Source organism: Mobula birostris, chromosome 5, assembly GCF_030028105.1.
Source record: "Mobula birostris isolate sMobBir1 chromosome 5, sMobBir1.hap1, whole genome shotgun sequence".
In the NCBI taxonomy this organism is placed as follows: domain Eukaryota; kingdom Metazoa; phylum Chordata; class Chondrichthyes; order Myliobatiformes; family Myliobatidae; genus Mobula; species Mobula birostris.
This window is the reverse complement of record NC_092374.1, coordinates 39,523,002-39,543,514: the sequence shown is the minus strand read 5'-3', so window position 1 is coordinate 39,543,514 and position 20,513 is coordinate 39,523,002. Positions and strand designations below refer to the sequence as shown.

Sequence of the window (20,513 nt, the reverse complement as noted above, 5' to 3'; positions counted from 1 at the left end):
ATTAATAATAAAATAAAAAGTAAGCTTACGGTTGTGCTTTCTTCCAGGTGCATGCTTTTCAGAACATCGGTAATACAAAGGCAGTTATGTTGGACCTCCCTGTTACGGAAGAGGCTGATAATGAAGTAGAATTAGATGAAGGTATGTTTATGAAGTGTTTCATTTAGTTTAGCATCCAATTTGTTGGAAGCTAAGTGCAGCAGAGCTTTGTTATATAATTATAAATTCTTAAACAGAATTTAATGAGACTAGAAATTTCAAAGTGGTTCTGGCTTCCAGTATTACATTAGTTGTGATTTTCTTTACATATCACAGCAGAATAAACTTGTTTACATGCCGCTGTTGATTGCCACTGCTTGTCATCGTTCTGGGGGAAACATTCCATGTGAAAAAGATACGTGCATTACTGGAAAATTGTTGATACATTGATCATTTGCACCTTTTTTAAAAGCACAGATTTGGAGAAGGAGTCAAATATTATCTTGTTCTTTGTTTTCTGGAGTTTTGCCTGATGCGAGGCCTTTTGAATCAGAGACAATGAATCTTAGAATCTATTTTTCTATTTGGTATTGTTGTGTTCTTTACACGTACCGTGGGTTACTAAGAACAAACCGTATTCTGGAAGAATTAAAACTAGACCGTTCATTTACAACAGCAAACAGCAAGCACGTCTTTAACATACAGTTTCTAGATCATCCTGTCATTTTTGCGCATGCACCTGACTCTGTCCAATCACGTTCTTACACATGACCTGTGATATCACCACAGGTATCATAAATAATTTGAAACATAACAAGTACCTAATGAGCCAAATATGCTTTGTCTGAATCGGTAATTTCACTGAATTATATGCATCATATGGACTGGATACCTTCCAGAGGCATTTCGACATCCATCACTGTGGATCTGATTTTCTTCTCAATCAGTGTCCTGTGTTGTGATCTGGATTTTTGTTATTTTATACAAAATTAATGAGGTTCTGTCAGCTACAGTATTAGCCAGTAAAAAGGGCAGGATTAGGATCTCAAAATATATAAATAGCTATATATCTGCAGCTAATTAGAGTACAGGAACGTAGGGCATGCATTATTAACTTCTGACTGACTCACCCTAAAGCTGTTTGTATTAGTCTCATAAAGATCAAGATCTTTGGTTGTGATGCTGACAGAAGCTATTGCTAGTTTGCTCTGCCAGGTCATGCAAGTTCCTAAGGCTGCTGGCTTTTAGCCCATAGCTGGGAACTCTTTTGTCTATCCTTAAAGGGACATACCAAAATAGAACAAATCAATTGATCAGATTCAGATTTATTTATCACATGTACTTCGAAACACATAGTGAAATTTGCCATCTGCGTTAACAACCAATGCACACACCCAAGGATGCACTGGGAGCAGCCTGCAAGTGTCACCACATACTCTGGTGCCAAGATACCATGCCCACAATGTTCAAAACAACACAGAACAACCCGAGCAGCGGCTGCAGCAGTAGCAACAACAGCAAAACGAAACAAGACAACAACAGCAAAACTAGCCTCCTTCCCCTCCCAGCCACCCCACAACCCTTTTCTCATACACAGACAGGTCTTTATCTCCAGGACAGGCCTCTGGGCCTCCAGCCCTTGGCTCCGAGATCTTAGACATCAGGCCTCCAGTCCTCAGTCTCTGGCCTGGACTTTTTGATGGCTACAGAGGAATTTATGCTGCAGTGATGGCTAGGAAGGGGAAATATGAGGTGCTCGCCAGGATTTGTAGGGACATGGATATACTGTTGAACAACAGGAGGCGCATTCTTTGTACAAGGGGCCCATTTGGATTCTCTAGGGAAATTACCATTTGTTCTGGCAGGAAGATGCCAGGGATGTGTCTGCAAAGAATAATATTATGTGAGTGCAATCTACAAATTGCTGCTATTTTGGGAAGCTGACGGTTCAGGCTTGTCTCTATTCTAGATTTACTAGAACGTTACCTGGGTTTCGGCACCTAAGTTACAGAGAAAGGTTGAACAAGTTAGGTCTTTATTCTTTGGAGCGTAGAAGGTTGAGGGGGGACTTGATAGAGGTATTTAAAATTATGAGGGGGATAGTTAGAGTTTACGTGGATAGGCTTTTTCCATTGAGAGTAGGGGAGATTCAAACAAGAGGACATGAGTTGAGAGTTAAGGGGCAAAAGTTTAGGGGTAACACGAGGGGGAACTTCTTTACTCAGGGAGTGGTAGCTGTGTGGAACGAGCTTCCAGTAGAAGTGGTAGAGGCAAGTTCGATTTTGTCATTTAAAAAAGAATTCGATAGGTATATGGGCAGGAAAGGAATGGATGGTTATGGGCTGAGTGCAGGTAGATGGGACTAGGTGAGAGTAAGGGTTCTGCACAGACTAGAAGGGCCGAGATGGCCTGTTTCTGTGCTGTAATTGTTATATAGTTATATGGTCTCCATGACCATTATATCTCTTCGATGGGCAGCAGGAGAAGTAGGTGACATATTTTCTCCTTAAGTATAGAGTATGGGTGACCTCCCTTATGCATCATTGGGAAGCAAATGGAGAAATGCAGCTGCAGTCGGCCTGGAATGGTCCTGTAACTGTTACCTCATGCTCCATGGGTAGTCAAGGCACACTGTGAAATGACAGAAGGTTACTTATCTTTGTGGATGAAGAATGCATTTTGAGTACTGGCTCTGCTTTCTGAGAACCTAGTTTTGTAAAGGCTGGTTGTTCTTTGAGTACTAAGAACTACCTTTCAGACTGAGGTTATAGTCATAGTCATAGTCATGGTCATACTTTATTGATCCTGGGGGAAATTGGTTTTCGTTACAGTTGCACCATAAATAATAAAGAGTAATAGAACCATAAATAGTTAAATAGTAATATGTAAATTATGCCAGTAAATTATGAAATAAGTCCAGGACCAGCCTATCGGTTCAGGGTGTCTGACCCTCCAAGGGAGGAGTTGTAAAGTTTGATGGCCACAGGCAGGAATGACTTCCTATGACGCTCTGTGCTGCATCTCGGTGGAATGAGTCTCTGGCTGAATGTACTCCTGTGCCCACCCAGTACATTATGTAGTGGATGGGAGACATTGACCAAGATTGCATGCAACTTAGACAGCATCCTCTTTTCAGACACCACTGTGAGAGAGTCCAGTTCCATCCCCACAACATCACTGGCCTTACAAATGAGTTTGTTGATTCTGTTGGTGTCTGCTACCCTCAGCCTACTGCCCCAGCACACAACAGCAAACATGATAGCACTGGCCACCACAGACTTGTAGAACATCCTCAGCATCATCTGGCAGATGTTAAAGGACCTCAATCTCCTCAGGAAATAGAGACGGCTCTGACCCTTCTTGTAGACAGCCTCAGTGTTCTTTGACCAGTCCAGTTTATTGTCAGTTCGTATCCCCAGGTATTTGTAATCCTCCACCATGTCCACATTGACCCCCTGGATGGAAACAGGGGTCACCGGTACCTTAGCTCTCCTCAGGTCTACCACCAGCTCCTTAGTCTTTTTCACATTAAGCTGCAGATAATTCTGCTCACACCATGTGACAAAGTTTCCTACTGTAGCCCTGTACTCAGCCTCATCTCCCTTGCTGATGTATCCAACTATGGCAGAGTCATCCGAAAACTTCTGAAGATGACAACACTCTGTGCAGTAGTTGAAGTCTGAGGTGTAAATGGTGAAGAGAAAGGGAGACAAGACAGTCCCCTGTGGAGCCCCAGTGCAGTTGATCTTTCTGTCGGATAAACAGTGTTGCAAGCACACGTACTCTGGGTTATGTGAAGCAAATTTTACATTTTGTGGAATGGAGGAACATAAGAAAATAGTAGGTGGTCACTTAGCCCCTGAAACCTGCCCCATTGTATATCAACCTGATCATAGTTGATCTGCTCCAGATCTTATCTCTTTTCTACCAGTTCCCATCACCCTCACCTCACCTTCTTGACCTTTCAAAAATTTATCTACTTCCTCTTGTATGTAATTTTCATAAATTAATGGTTAGCATTACACGATGCAGTGCTAGCGTTGCATTTTCACTGGTGCCTGTAAGGATGTTGTACATTCTCCCCAGGACCACGTGGATTTCCCCTTAAACTTCAAAGATGTACGGGTTAATAAGATGCGGGCATGCTGTGTTATCGCTGGAAGCATGGCGACAGTTGCACCCTGCCCCCAGCACCCCCTCGGACTCATTTCACTCTATGTTTTGATGTTTCAATGTACCTGTGACAGATGAAGCTAATCTCTTTTTAAAGTGCTTCATCAAACAAAATATGCCAAGTTTCCAGTGGAATTTCATTATGAGCACTATGGTACACAGAAATGGACAGAATGTTGCTGTATCCTAGCTTAAACCATTTTTCAGCTGTTCAGGATTATTACTGCTTCTGTACCCAGATCTTTCTGTTGTTAACATAGCCAGGAGCTTCCAGCTTCAAGATTGCAGCTTGCATTCATTTATTTCAGCAGCTTCAGCTAGAATTGTTATTGATGGTCATTTTCCCCATTCATTTTTCTCTTGTGCCTCCCTTTTCACGGCCTCTTGCCTAGTTCTTTCTGTGTATCCTCGTTTCCCCTCTTTCTTACCTGTGCATTACTGCTATTTCACCTCCTTTCGCCTCCTGCTCCTGTTTGCTCATCCCTTCCCATTTATTACACACTCTCTTGATCTTGCCATTGCCTTCTGTCTCTCAAGCTGCTTCTTGTCTAATTATTCTCTCCTTTGTTTCTTCTAATTCTGTCATTTTTTATGTCATAGCTCCTCCTTATCGTTTTTTTACACCTGAGATCATTGTAAGAGCAATAATTTGTATTTTTTGGATTATTTGATTTCATATTCTAAATAGATATAATATTAATTTGATAAGCTGCATCTCTGTCTTATCAATTGAGATTTCTCCAGAAAAGCCTAAAATAATACTGGGCTTTAACTACGTCAGGAAAACACCAGGTGGAGCTCCATACTTAAGTCATCTGAACCTTTTCAGGGCAACAAACAGTGGAAGTGTTTTTCTATTTCAGATATTTTTCCTGCTGTCGTAGGGGGAGATGGGGGAAGTCAGATCAGTTAAGCTTGATACTAACAGGCATCTCCAGCTCAGAAATGTTGCTTCACAATTCCCTGATGAGTTAGAAGAGATTAAACAGGGAACAAGTTAGGAACTTATGAACAGGATGAGTGAGAGAACAAAGTATAAATGAATGCAATGGAAATAAGTAGACTTTTGATACACTGGGAATGTATTTTGTGCAATTTGGACAAGCAATTATTACTCCAATTTGGATATGTATTTGTTTCTTCACTTGTGTCACTGAAATGTAGGGTGAAAAACTTAAACCCTCAGTACAGGGGCAATTTGCATTTCTATTGTGTCTATAATCTGAACGACAAAAATCACAGCACATGAGTATTAATGAACAAAATTTGTATGCATGTTGCAGAAAAAGATGTTAGAGTAAAATAATCAGTTGGATTTAAGGACAAGATTTTGAGATAAGAGCAGGAGTAGGAGTTGATATGATTTATGAATGAAATTCTAGGGCTTGTAGCTTTATGCACTTGCAATTTTGAACATGTTTGTATTCCTTTATATCTAAGATTATTCTGCAGAAGGTTTTATGTTTTATTTGTTCTGAACTTCTTTCATATTTTAAAATTAGCAATTAGGTGTTTACATTTTATTTGCTATTATCTTAAATTGCTATCTTCCTTTTATTCAGCCAGTGCTATGTTCTGCATTGTAAAATTATTTTATGTAATTCTATAACTCTTGTATCAAAGAAGCAAATTAATTTTCAACTATGATTCTACAACGAGGTGGACTAACTTTTTGGGAAGGGATTGCAAAGATAATTTTTGTACATGTTGTTATGCAGGACATATATTGAGCAAGCTGTCCAAGTGTAGATTTTGCACGTGTAAATGAAGGTGAATTCACTGAAGTACACAGAGCTGTGTTAATATGTTATTCATGTGAGCAAGAAAATGAGACTTCAATGCTACTTCGTTAAAAAATCAAAACTAATCATACAAGTTTGAACTATTGTATGTTCTGTCTTGAAATTTATAGTTCTTCATCAAGTTTAATATCCTTTTGAGTGTGTAAAAATATCAATAATTGGTTATGACTGTGTGCCACTATATGATGGTTGGGAAAATGGAGAAAACTACTTTATTGTTCAGAAAATATTTAAGTCAATTGAGTGAGTCAGATCTACACTGGCTGTTGTCAGCCACTTAATGTCCACTCTCCTGGTTTGTGACTGCGACGAATTATGGATTTGCAATCAATTTCCAGAGTCACGTAGTACAAATCTGCTAGCCAATAATAATTGTTTCCTTACCAGATGAACAAATTTAGTCGGCTCCATCTTGTGTACTAGCCTACAAAGCACCCAGGACATCTTCAAGGAGCGGTGTCTCAGAAAGACAGCATCCATTATTGACCCCCAACACCCAGGGCATACCCTTTTCTCACTGTTACCATCAGGTAGGAGGTACAGAAGCCTGAAGGCACACACTCAGTGATTCAGGAACAACTTCTTCCCCTCTGCCATCGGAATCCTAAATGGACATTGAACTCATGAACACTACCTCACATTTTTAACATATATTATTTCTATTTTTGCATGTTTTTTAATTTATTCAATATACTAGTACTCCAATTTATTTATTATATACTTTTTACTTCTATATTATGTATTGCATTGCTGCTAAGTTAACAAATTTCCCAACACATTCCAGTGATAATAAACCTGATTCTGATTCTGATTGTTTCTAATTCTTCTTTTGATTCTGTTTCATTCATTTCATTTCAGAGTTGCATGATTTTGAAAACCCATGTTTTGCTTTGAATTTGGGGGCTTTGCTACTACTTGCATGGTAGGTGGTGGGGGCAAGGCTGTTGCTTCCTGCTAGAACATGTAAGGGGAGGGTTGATGCGAAGTGTGGGAGGGGCGTGGGGGGGTTTTGGGGTTCTGATGTTTTTCTGTCATTCACTCTTTGGGGTTTTCTTCTGTTTCTTGGATGTCTGTGAAGAGTATGAATTTCAGGGTGTACACTGAATACCTTCTCTGATATTAAATGGAACCATTGAATGATAGTTGTTCAATCTGAATGAATGGACTTTTGTTTTAGCAAAGATCTGTGTTGGTGAGTATTGTGGTGGAAGTCCTGCTATTCCTTGCTCTTAATGATAATAAAAAAGAAATCGACTGCAAATACTACAAAACTGAAAAGCTGAAATGAAAGCAGAAAAAGATGGAAACGCTCAGGAGTTGTTAAAGTTTTAACAAAGGAATGTAAGTAGTAGGAGCAGGAGTGGGCTGTTTGTCAAGTCGGACAAGATTGGTTCTAAGGACACAAACTAGGAGCGAGGAAGAGAAAGAAATAAAGATATATGGTAGGGTGGAAGATGGAAGAATTCTAAATAAAACAAGATTGTGTAACACAAAAGAAAGTTTATCCTTGGAAAAGAAGGATGGCATTAGGGAACAAATGAACAATCTTACCTGTTGTAAACAGGACAAGCAAAGTAATCACCTATAATTACCTGAGGAAAAGTCTAGGAATGCTGGAAATTCATTATGTGCAATTGTTGAACTCCCATATAGAGTCCAGAAAGCTGTATTATGCCCAGTCAGAAGATGAGGTGTTGCATTTTGAGGATGTGTTTGAAGGTGAGCATGGAGAGGTTTCAAATTTCGATTTTATTGCCATAGGCATACCTCCACTAGGGAGTAAATGCAGTGAAAATGAGCTTTTTGCTGCAGCAGTCTGGTACATTACGAACATGTTAACATAAACTCATATTAAGATAAATACGTAACTTACATGACAACATAAGCGTACAGTGACACTAGTGCAAACAGAGAGAGAAAAAGAACTACAGTCTGAGGTAGCATTAGGGTTTTTCTTTGGGTCAATTCAAGAACCTGTTGGAAGTGGGGAAGAAGCTGTTGTTAAACCCTGAGGTGTGTGTCTTCAGGCTCCTGTACCTCCTACCTGAAGGTATCATTGAGAAGAGGACAGATATTCCGTTCTGCCTTCAATACCACACAGCCCTCATTGCTGGGGGAAGCTTCTTTGAATGCAGATTGGCACTTACATTGTACCTTGGGTAATGGAGAACCTGACTGGCAGACCAGTTTGTGTGACTTCAGGGCAGTGTGTCAGACCTGGATGGTTGGAGTTCCGGATAAATGCCGCCTACCTGAGTCATTAGCTCTTCTAGATATCCTCAAAGGTGGGGAAAGCTGTACCTGTGATGGAACTAGCTGAGTAGCTTCTTGCAGGTTTGTGCATTGGAGTTCCCGTACCAGGCCGTGATGTTTTCTACTGTACGCATGTAGAAAGTTTCAAAGTGCTAGTGGATCTCAACAATCTCAGCAGCATCTATAGAGAGAAATAGACAACGTTGGGTTGAGACTCTTCATCTGGACTAAAAGGAAGGGGGAGACAGCCAGTTTTAAAAGCTGGAGGGAAAGAGCAGAGCAAGAGCCAGTAGATCCAGGTGTGGGGGATAATAGACAGATGAGTGAGGCTGGAGAGTCTGAATGAGGTTAGCAGCTAGGAGATGATAGCTGGAAGGGACAAAAGGCTAAAGATAATGAAATCTGATGGTACAGGAAGGTGGAGCATAACATAAAGACAAGGAGTTGGGGAGAAGAAACATAGGATAAGTGTTTGGATGAGGGGCAGATGAAGAGAACGGGGGCCAGGTGTCCAACTCTGCTCACTCCTTGTCAATTCTTGTCAACTTTTCATGTATGATGTATTTCTCATTTTGCATATTATTAATTTTCTATGTGACAGTATTCTGAAATAGAATGAATATTTCAAAATTGGACTTAGCTTTATTATTGTAAGTTAGTTGATTGTGATCTTGAGCTATTAGAGCAACATCTTTTACAATTGATGTTAAAGATTAAAATTCAATGCAGAGTTGATATAGAGCCAAGTTGATCCAAACAGTTGGTTTTCAAATTCTTGAGGAAAAAAGCCCCCTAACTTACTATTGCTGACTGTAATTTTATCGTGTTGTACCAATTTTATGGATCAGAAACATCAAAGAATAAAATAGTCTTTCCTTTTTCTAGAGATGTTGTGCAAAATCATAAATTTTGTAACTTAATAAACAACTGTTTAATTTGGGTGATTCTAATTAGCTTATGTTATTAGTTGGATTCATGTTTGTGTCTGATCATGATGCTGCTGAATATTATCAATAACAAGCAATAAATTGAACTATATGCATTATTGCAGATAACTTTGCATTATTAGTTGGCGCAATATTTGATTCCTTGCAATGTGTTTATGTTATGTCATGTTTAGTATTTTACTTATGAGCTCTCCATTTGCCATTTGGATCTCAGTACAGACCATGCTCATTTCCATCCGGAGTGTTCACTGTAGTTGAAGTAGTTAGGCAAATTCTGTTTGTTAAAATTTGTCCAAATTATCCATCTTCTACAAAAATATTTATGAGTTCTGAAACAACTATTCCATACTACCTTAAGTACCATACAGCCCTCATTACGGGGGGTGGGGGTTGGGCGGAGGCTCCATTGAATGCAGGTTGGCATTTCCATTGTATCCTGGATAATGGACTACCTGACTGGCAGACCACAGTTCGTGTGGCTTCAGGACTGTGTGTCAGACATGGTTATAAGCAGCACTGGGGTCCCACAGGGGACTGTATTGGCTCCCTTCCTGTTTACCCTGTATACCTTGGACTTTAGATACAACACAGAGTTATGTCATCTGCAGAAATTCTCTGATGACTCAGCAATAGTTGGGTGTATAAGGGAGGATGGCAGGTAGAGGCTGTGTACAAGAAGGGCCACAGTAGCCTCTACTTCCTGAGGAGACTGAGGACCTTTGGAGTATGCAGGTCTCTCCTTTACATGTTCTACCAGTCTGTTGTCACCATTATAATATTCTATGTGGTGGTGTGCTGGGGCGATGGCATCAACACAGGTGATGCCAACGGGCTCAATAAACTGATTAGAAAAGCTGGCTCTGTTATAGGAGTCAAACTGGACACACTGGAGTCTGTGGTAGAACAAGGGACCCTACGGAAAATCTGGGCAATTCCGGACAATGTTTCTCACTCTCTGTGTGCCACCTTGGCTGAACAGAGGAGCACTCTTAGTAACAGACTAAGACAACTGTGCTGCTCCAAAGAGCCGTATCTGAGGTTATTCTTACCCTCACCCATTAGGCTCTATAATGAATCAACCTATAGGTGGGGAAGTGATGACCCTCTTCTGTTAGACTGTTTGTGGTAACTTAATTTTATTCTTTCTACTTCGCTTCTAATATTTATATCTGTGCACTTGTAATGCTACTGTGACATTGTAATTTCCTTTGAGATCAATAAAGTTTCTATCTATCTATCTATTTAATCTCCTCATGGACAGTAACCAAAGAAACACACAGGCTGTCTATTCATTGCATTCTTTCTGTATTACATACTTATTTATTGAACAATAAAGTGGAGAGTAGCCCCTTTGAGCCACATGCACTAGCAACCCCACAGCCCCGATGAACCCTAATCTAATCAGGGGACAATTTACAATAACCAGTTAACCTACCCGGTACGCCTTTGGGCTGTGGGTGGAAACTGGAGCATCCTGGGAAAACCCACGCCTTCTACAGGGAGGGTGCACAAGGACTCCTTACAGCGTGGTGCCAGAATTGAACTCTGAACTCCAGGACATCCTGAGCCCTAATAGTGTTGTGCTATGCGTAGTTCACAATGATGTTATAAATTAATAATTTTATCTGTTTCCCAAGTTAACTGCCGTCCTTACAGAAGAGTTTATTTACAGATTTGTTGGCTATTCTTGATGGTTTCTTGTGTGCCAAAGTTCTTTGCTTTGGCTGGAAATTAATTTTCAAAATTGTGAAACATGAAACTATATTTCCTATGTCTTAAAATTGTAAACATTGCATAAGACCTTTTTGTTTTGTTGCAAGACAGAAAATTCGAAAATATCTCATTCTCCTCATCAATTCTCCAGCTACCCGAATTCCCCCTGGACAATATTTGACTCTATTTCTGCATGTCATTAGAATTATTAACACAAGAGATTCCACAGGTTCTGGAAGTCCAGATCAGCTCACACAAAATGCTGGAGGAACTAAGCAGTATTTATGGCAAGAAAAAAGAGACATTTTGGGCCGAGACCCTTCAACAGGACTGGAAAAGAAGGGGGAAGAAGTCAGAATAAGATGGCGGAGGAGGGGAAAGAGTACAAGCTAGAAAATGATAGGTGAATCTCGGTGGGTGGGGGAGGGGTGAAGTAAGAAGCTGGAAGCTGATTGGTAGAAATGGTAAAGGGCTGGAGAAGGAGTCTGATAAGAGAGGAGAGTCGATCATGGGAGGAGCACCAGGAGGAAGTGATAGGCAGATGAGGAGAAGAGGAGAGGTAAAAGGGGAGCCAGTGTTTGGAATTGAAGAAGAAGGAAGGGGGAGGGGGAAACTACTGGAAATCAATGTTCATGCCATCATGATGGAGGCCAACTAGATGGAATTTGAGGTATTGCTCCTCCAGCCTGAGTGTGGCCTCATGGGGCAATGGAGGAGGCCATGGACCGATATGTCAGAATGGGAATGGGGATTGGAATTGAAATGGTTGGCCACAGGGAAATCCTGCTCTTTGCAGATAGACCACTTTACATCAAGGTGATGATACAGGGGGCAGTAATTTGGGGAAAATTTGTAAGGCATGCAAATTTCTAGGTGAGATTATTGGGAGAGTAGATGAAGATAATGAAAGAAACTGTAAATGGACTAACCAGAAAATGGAGACTGCTGGGTAAAAGATTTGAGTGGCTGGGATGAACATCAGTGGAAGGACTAATGCTGCTAATGCCTGATGCATCATTCAGTGGAACCAATTTTGGCTTTGGCTACATCTTCCTGATTGTATTTTGAGTTTGGATTCATTTTCCTCTATAGACTCAAAATCTGTTTGCTTTGCCCATTTGGGACTGAGAAGTCTGAAGGATTCCAAGCTTCTCTCTTCAATGTTAAATGCCTGACCCCTTGCACTGAAATATTGTCACTTATTTCTAGATTTTCCCATGAAAATTCTCTGTATGTACCCTGCCAAGCTCCCTCAGAATCTGCTGTTTAAAAACAGCTGCCCTATTTTTCTAAACTCCAAAGAGCACAGATAAATCCTGCTCAACCTTTTCTCATAAGGTGCCCTCTTCATTCCAGTAATCAATAGAAGTTATAGAAAACCTACAGCACAATACAGGCCCTTCAGCCCACAGAGTTATGCTGAACATGTCCCTACCTTAGAAATTACTAGGCTTACCTATAGCCCTCTATTTTACTAAGCTCCATGTATCTATCTAAAAGTCTCTTAAAAGACCCTATCGTATCCGCCTCCACCACCGTTGCCGGCAGCCCATTCCATGCACTCACCACTCTCTGAGTAAAAACCTTACCCGTGACATCTCCCCTGTACCTACTCCCCAGCACCTTAAACCTGTGTCCTCTTGTAGCAACCATTTCAGCCCTGAGAAAAAGCCTCTGACTATCCACACAATCAATGCCTCTCATCATCTTAAACACCTCTATCAGGTCACCTCTCATCCTCCATCGCTCCAAGGAGAAAAGGCTGAGTTCACTCAACCTATTCTCATAAGACATGCTTCCCAATCCAGGCAACATCCTTGTAAATCTCCTCTGCACCCTTTCTATGGCTTACACATCCTTCCTGTAGTGAGGTGACCAGAAATGAGCACAGTACTCCAAGTGTGGTCTGACTAGGGTCCTATATAGCTGCAACATCACCTCTCAGCTCCTAAATTCAATTCCTCGATTGATGAAGGCCAATACACCGTACGCCTTCTTAACCACAGAATTAACCTGCGTAGCTGCTTTGAGTGTCCTATGGACTTGAACCCCAAGATCCCTTTGATCCTCCACACTGCCGAGAGTCTTACCATTACTACTATGTTCTGCCATCATATTTGACCTACCAAAATGAACCACTTCACACTTACCTGGGTACTACTCCATCTGCCACTTCTCAGCCCAGTTTTGCATCTTATCAATGTCCCACTGTAACCTCTGACAGCCCTCCACGCTATCCACAACACCTCCAACCTTTGTGTCAGCAGCAAACTTACTAACCTATCTCTCCACTTCCTCATCCAGGTCATTTATAAAAATCACAAAGAGTAAGGGTCCCAGAACAGATCCCTGATGCACTCCACTGGTGACTGACCTCCATGAAGGATATGGTCTACAACCACTCTTTGCCTTCTGTGGACAAGCCAGTTCTTAATTCACAAAGCAATGTCCCCTTGGATCCCATGCCTCCTTACTTTCTCAATAAGCCTTGCATGGGGTACCTTATCAAATGCCTTGCTGAAATCCATATACACTACATCTATGGCTCTACCTTCATCAATGTGCTTAGTCACATCCTCAAAAAATTCAATCAAACTCATAAGCCACGACCTGCCCTTGACAAAGCCATGCTGACTATTCCTAATCATATTATACATCTCCAAATGTTCATAAATCCTGCCTCTCAGTATCTTCTCCATCAACTTACCGACCACTGAAGTAAGACTCACTGGTCTATAATTTCCTGGGCTATCTCTACTCCCTTTCTTGAATAAAGGAACAACATCCGCAACCCTCCAATCCTCCGGAAGCTTTCCTGTCCCCATTGATGAAGCAAAGATCATCGCCAGAGGCTCAGCAATCTCCTCCCTCGCCTCCCACAGTAGCCTGGGGTACATCTCATCCGGTCCCGGTGACTTATCCAACTTGATGCTTTCCAAAAGCTCCAGCACATCCTCTTTTCTTAATATCTGCATGCTCAAGCTTTTCAGTCTGCTGCAAGTCATCACTACAATCACCAAGATCCTTTTCCATAGTGAATACGGAAGCAAAGTACTCATTAAGTACCTCTGCTATTTCCTCCAGTTCCATACACACTTTCCCATTGTCACACATGATAGGTCCTATTCTTTCACGTCTTATCCCCTTGCTCTTCACATACTTGTAGAATGCCTTGGGGTTTTCCTTAATCCTGCCCACCAAGGCCTTCTCATGGCCCCTTCTGGCTCTCCTAATTTCCTTCTTAAGCTCCTTTCTATTAGCTGTATTATCTTCTAGATCTCTAACATTACCTAGCTCTCTGAACCTTTTGTAAGCTTTTCTTTTCTTCTTGATTTGATTTGTTACAGCCTTTGTAGACCACGGTTCCTGTACCCTACTATAACTTCCCTAATACATTGGAATGTACCTATGCAGATCTCCACCCAAATATCCCCTGAATATTTGCCTCATTTCTTCCGTACTTTTCCCTGAGACCATCTGTTTCCAATTTAATCCTCAATTTCCTGCTTGATAGCCTTATAATTCCCCTTAATGTAATTAAATGCTTTTCTAACTTGTCTGTTCCTATCTCTTGCCATCAATGTCGTTAACATTCCCGGAATCCCTTCCACTTCTGCTCCATCACTCCTAAAGTTGCTTTAGTTAAAGAAACTAAAACTGTGCGTAGTACTCAAGATATAGTCCCACCAGAAAATCCTCAGTTTTGGCAGTACTTCCCTGCTCTTGTTGTTCATCACCAATGTCATAAATCCTATTTGTCTTCATTGTTTGATGCACTTCCAAGGTAACTTACTGTATTTCACCTACACTGGATTCCTTTGTGTGGATGCATTCTGTAGTCCTTCTCTGATTAAACTTAGTTAACTCTGAAACAATATTGGACTTATAATTATAAGCACCATTTCACAAAACAGTTCACAAAGCAATTTGCCTTATTTCACTATTTTTCCTATCTAAATAGACAAACCCTATGTGCTGTTCATGAGCTGAGGTATATTGTGCAAATGTTTCATTGTCAAGTTGTGATTTGTATGTTATTTGACATCGTTGGCTGTCAACTAATATAAAATACAGAACCTTGTGTGCGTAAAAGGCCGGGAATAAATTTTACAAAACTGTCCTAAGTACACAGAAGATATAATTAACTTTGGCATTAGAGTTGTATAGCACAAATTATTTAACCTTGCAAGAGGAATTCTAAACCCCATTAGATAATATTATCTCAGATATCTTGTGCAGAAGCTTATTGAATGATTTTATGATAGGCAAGGGAAGCATTAAATTAATCTTGGAGTAGATTAGAAGGTTGTCACAGCATTATGCTGAAGCTAAAGGGCCTGTACTGTATTGTTCTATGTTCTAATAGGTCTGAAAACAGAACCTCCAGTGGCAGTGGGTGGGAGGGAGTGGCAGGTTTGAGTTCCTAAGCTATACATTTCATTACTAAAACAATTCTGAAACAAGATTGGACTTGTAACTATAAGCATCAATTGTATAAAATAGCAATGTTATCTGTACTGCGCTGTCAAGTATTTCACTCTGGATAGAGAACTGATTTTAAAAAGTGTCAAGTTTGTCACAGTTCATTGAAGACTAACAAACCACTCTGATTAGCCAAGGACCTTGTGTGAAGCCAGAATTCTGCTTTAAGTATTATTATTGCACTAATATAGGATGGTATTTTCTGTCAATTGTTTTGAAAAGAAGTATTTCTTGTATATGTAAATTATGAATTTTAATTCATTAAATATACAAAACTGAATGTATTCCCAGGGATGAGGCCATATCTAACTTAACTATGACGGTGATCAAATTCAGATATATGCAATCGTATTTTAATATGCACAAAATGCAAAATGAAGGTTTAAAAATAAAAGTCAAGAACTGAAGTCACTTCTATAAACATAATTTTAAACATACATTTTCTGGGGGAATGAACAGTACATTTGTAAAATTAGATTTTCAGGTCCAGTCACATTGTTCAGCGGAAATTATAACTGAGCGTATTATTAAAAACTCAGTTAGCTCTAGCTAAACCAGGCTTGCCTGGGAATTTTGCAGTGAGAATAGTTTATATAAACTTGAAATCTGTGTCAAATCACTGATTTTTGTATTGGTTACAAAACACCAGTTACAGACTTCTGTGCTAAATGCACGTGATAGCATACCAGAAGTTGTAGGTAGTTTTAGCAGTGATGCTGAGCATTGTCTTTTCCTTGTGGTTTCTCATCCATTGTATTCCACATTCCAGAATTGCCCTGATCCAATGAGTGTGATTCATAAAAAAATATAGTAAATGCCATATTCATGGGCTGTACCCCTCGGATATCAAGAACATATTTAAACATCATTAAAACAGTGGACAGGGAATCTGAAATAAAATACTGGAAACATTCAGCTGTCAGATTGCATTAACGTTTCAGAGATGCTGCATTGGAACTGGAAAGAGAGAAAACCAATTAGTTTTTGGTAGCAGAAAAGGTGAGGGAGGTTTGCATAGAATAAAAGGAATGGTTCTGAGAGTGTGAGACCAAATGAGATAGAACCAGATTTTTTTTTGGTGTTTGTTAGACAATTTACATGCTTTCTATTTTTGCATATCTGAATGCAATCATTTTGAGATAAAAGCATAAAATTGCTGGAAATACTCATCTGATTAGGCAGCATCAGTAGAGAGTTAGTTTTCAGGTTGGTGACCATGTAATTAATTTTTAAAAACAGTTGAAGTATTTCCATTTTACAAAATGAAATAAAAGCAGCAGAGAGAGATTGCAGGAAAGATTTACAATGTCAGCTCCTGTAGATTCCAGCAGAGGTCTCTGCGTATTGTTTAAGTGTGGAACTAAAAGGGCGAATCCATGGGAAAAGACTACAGACTGGTAGAGAGACTGAGAAGTGCCCGATAGAGGTCTTTAAAATCGGAATTCAATATGTTCCTATTTGTGGGGAGTCCAAATACGGAATTCAGAGAAATGCATAGGCAATATTGAGAATGTAAAATTACCTTGAAGATTTGAGTGTATTTGGGAGGATTGGGTAAGATGAAATAAGAAGGGGTGACATATTCCATACTTATTGGTTATATAAATGGGGTAAAAATTGAATCCTATTTAATTTTAGGCAGAAGTTAAATGAAGTGTGTTAATGTGTGAATTTAGGTTTCTTAGTTAAACAGAGTGTAGCGAGGTTTTGACTTGCAGTGTGTTTTGGTTTATTGGCTAACGTAGAAAAAAGATGGGAGAGCCAGAAAAGATAAAACTTTACTTCTCGGAGATACAAACAAGCACTTTCTTGCCAAAGTAGTTAAAATTGTCTTTTACTTTTTCAAACAGGATCTTGTTTTGAAATGTTTACCTGTGAAGGTGGTCAGTCTTCAGGAAACTTAGACAAGAAGGCCTGCATTGAGGTAATGGATTCATTGATTCTCCATTCAAGTAGATAAGAAAATTATACTCACTTCTTTGAGCTTTCATTATTGGATAAAGTACATGGAATCCTAATGATTTTATTCTTAAGTATTTCTGATTTGAAAATTGCATTGGAAGTTAAATGGTAGGTAGGTGCTTTATCCGATATTTGTCAAAAAATTGAGTTATATACATTTTGATAGTTTTTTTTCCCAAGGGGAACATAGTATGCCAGCAACCTCATGTGAGTTTGCCTTGTTCTCGTTTTCTGTTTTAGCTTCTCTGTGCCTAATGCTAAAGTAGTTAATGTGTCAAGAGGTCTGGATTTTCCATTGATATCTGTACCGCATAGCCTACGGTATAATAAGGGACTACTTTATGTCTCAGTAACACGTCGCTGAATGTGCTGTTGGGCACGTATTGATCTGTACGTGTGTGCCGAGTTGGGACTCTTATCAGTAAAGAACTGTGCAACTTAGCTCCCATCTCCTGCGTTTTTATTAATAACATAGTTGTGTAAACAGGCCACATGTACAACAAATTGGCTACGAGGTTAATGAATCTACATCGTAATTGATCGCCGGGTTTTAGTTGATGACGGCGCTCGGAGGAAAAGCACAAGGAACGAGCCAAGGAGCGGGAGAAGGAGGCAGAGCGAGGCCACGAGTCCGAAAGGAAGTGGGAGCACAGCCGGGGTCGGAAATGTCGGGAGGCCAAGAGACACAGTTTGAGCTGCAGCATGTCCAGGTGAGACCACAGCCGGCGCTGACCCCCAGGGGCTGAGGGACTGCCTGCCCCAGAAGGGAGATAAAAAGGAGCAACACACACACATCTAGACGGAATGCGCTCATGATGCTAGCAAAAAGGACGTGAGTCAAAAAGAAAAGAGGAAAACGGGGCTAAATTAACATAACAAAGATGGCGATGATTGGAACCATACAGCATTTGATAGTGGCATTGAAGACTGGGCAACTTACATTGAGAGAGTGGAGTTATATTGTGAGGCTAACGGTGTTTATAATGAAAGGAAAGCTAGCATCTTACTCAGTATTATGGGAGCAAAAACATACAGGCTGCTATGGAGCTTGTTAACCCCTGAAAAGCCAGCTGACAAAACGGTCAAGCAAATAGTAGACACTCTCCAACAGCATTTAAACCCCAAACCACTGGTCATTGCTGAAAGATTTAAATTTCACAAACAGAATCAGAGTAAAAATGAAAACACTTCTGAATATTGCGCTGAATTGTGCAAATTATCAGAACATTGTCAATTTGGAGCTGGTCTATCGGAGGCATTGAGGGACAGGTTAGTGTGTGGCATGCACTGTGAAACCACACAGAAGACACTCCTGGGTGAAAAAGACCTTACATTAGAGAAGGCGCTGTACATTGCAATATCTCCGGAAGCAGTAGCACGGGGTGATTCAGAGATACAACAAAATTCTCTGGAGTATGCTACAAATAAAATGTCGCTGAACAGAAATGAAGGAAAGAAATGTTACCGTTGTGGAAACATGCCACATGACTCTGATGACTTGGTTTAAAGACAAAGAATGCAGAAACTGGCAAACAGGGTCACACTGGCAGAATATGCAAAGCTAGTCAACAGCAGAAAAAGGACAAAATACAGAGAAACAAGAAACCCCAGAACGGAAAACACAACAATGTACACAAAATGGAAGAAAGCAGTTCTGATGAAAATGACTCAGACGAAAGTGAATTGTCTTGTCTGCAACTTCACAGCGTGAAAGAGACAGATGATCGAAGAGTAATAAGGATCACTCCACAGGTGGCAGGCGTGAGACTGAAAATGGAGTTGGACACAGGCTCAGCTTTAACAGTGATCTCTGTACATGACTACAAATAACTGGTTTTTCACATACCTCTGAAATGAACTACACTACTGCTAAAGACTTACACAGGACAGAAAGTGCGTCCCAAAGGTAAAATTAAAGTGACAGTGACCTACGGAGACAAAACACAGCAGCTGAACCTCTATGTATTGAAAAATGGAGGACCACCATCGCTGGAATGTGAATGGCTCAGGAAAATCTAGTTGGATTGGCACATCATCAAGGCACTAGGTGTGTCAACAAAGGAGGGCAGCTTGGCGGGGAAGATGTCAGCAGGTCTCTTCTCACCAATTGTCAACTATTACAACGACGAGGAGGAGCTAGACAGCATCAGTGATGAGGACGAACGCAGTATCCATGGCCGTGACTCGGATGAAGATACAGAGGATGCAAGTGAAACAGATATTGCCAATAAGCAGGATGATGAATACTACCCAGAAGTAAAAGAACAGATATACCAGGAGAAATTGACATCTCTCAAAAGACAGCTACAGCAGATACAGGAAGGCACTTTGCAGGAGTATCAGAAAAGGATGAAGAAACTAGATCAACAATACAAGGAAAGAATACGAAATCCAGAGCTTTTTCTGCAACTGGAGACAGAACAAGTGGAAAGGAATGATATTAAACAGAAGAAAGCAGCAGTGAAGGAATTTGAAGATAAAAGGATTGGGTTAGAAGAAAAGAAAAAGATGATTGAGAATGAGAGGCTAACAGTGGAACTCACAGGAGATTCTTTGGAGGTAAAGCCAATAATGACTAGAAAACTAAGGAGGAGACCTCATGACTCTGTTCCAGTTACAGACACAAGACGAAAACCTGCACCTGTGCAGTTAAATTACTTGTTACCACATGAACAGATAATGGAAGATCTGCAAACTCTCAGTAAGTTTAAATCTCCGAAAGGACCAGTATCTCCGTCTTCTCCCGAGCATCTTCCCAGCACTCCTGCTGAGTCACCAGCACAAAGATGAAGTATGAATGGAAGATGGAAAGTTACATTACGATAAGAGATGGTATCATAAAGGTCAGGCTATCTATTTGGAATCTAAGGAGAAACCAAAGATTGGCTGTGTAATTAGCTCAGTTGGAACAAATGAGATATGGATAAGGAAGACAAGCGATAGCACGAAGATGCGTATATATCTAGGACAGCTGTACAGAGGAGTCTTCATTATACAGAGACAATCTGCTGCCAAGAACTCTTAGCAAGTTGGAGGCGCGAATCATCTTAACTCCCTTTGCTCAGAGGTCACCTTTTCATGACTTTTATATGGAAATCTGTATTAAAACAAACAAGTTTGTTGACAGACATTACCCAGAGAGGCAGAGAAGACCCCTCCCCCAAGAGACTTGAGTTATAAATGGGTCTTAGACCAAAAGTAA

General features: G+C 40.4%; 1 protein-coding gene and 1 pseudogene across 3 annotated transcripts in view; both read left to right on the top strand.

Moving 5' to 3' along the window:
- arhgef28a (Rho guanine nucleotide exchange factor (GEF) 28a) overlaps positions 1-20,513 on the top strand; it is a 379,030-nt gene that overhangs the window by 130,468 nt on the left and 228,049 nt on the right. For all 3 annotated transcript variants that reach the window (XM_072257921.1, XM_072257920.1, XM_072257922.1), the window contains exons 7-8: positions 48-141; positions 17,200-17,273. In XM_072257921.1, coding sequence (XP_072114022.1) covers positions 48-141; positions 17,200-17,273 — 168 coding nt within the window. The remainder of the gene's footprint in view (positions 1-47; positions 142-17,199; positions 17,274-20,513) is intronic.
- LOC140197461 (sin3 histone deacetylase corepressor complex component SDS3 pseudogene) lies at positions 19,394-20,336 on the top strand (annotated as a pseudogene).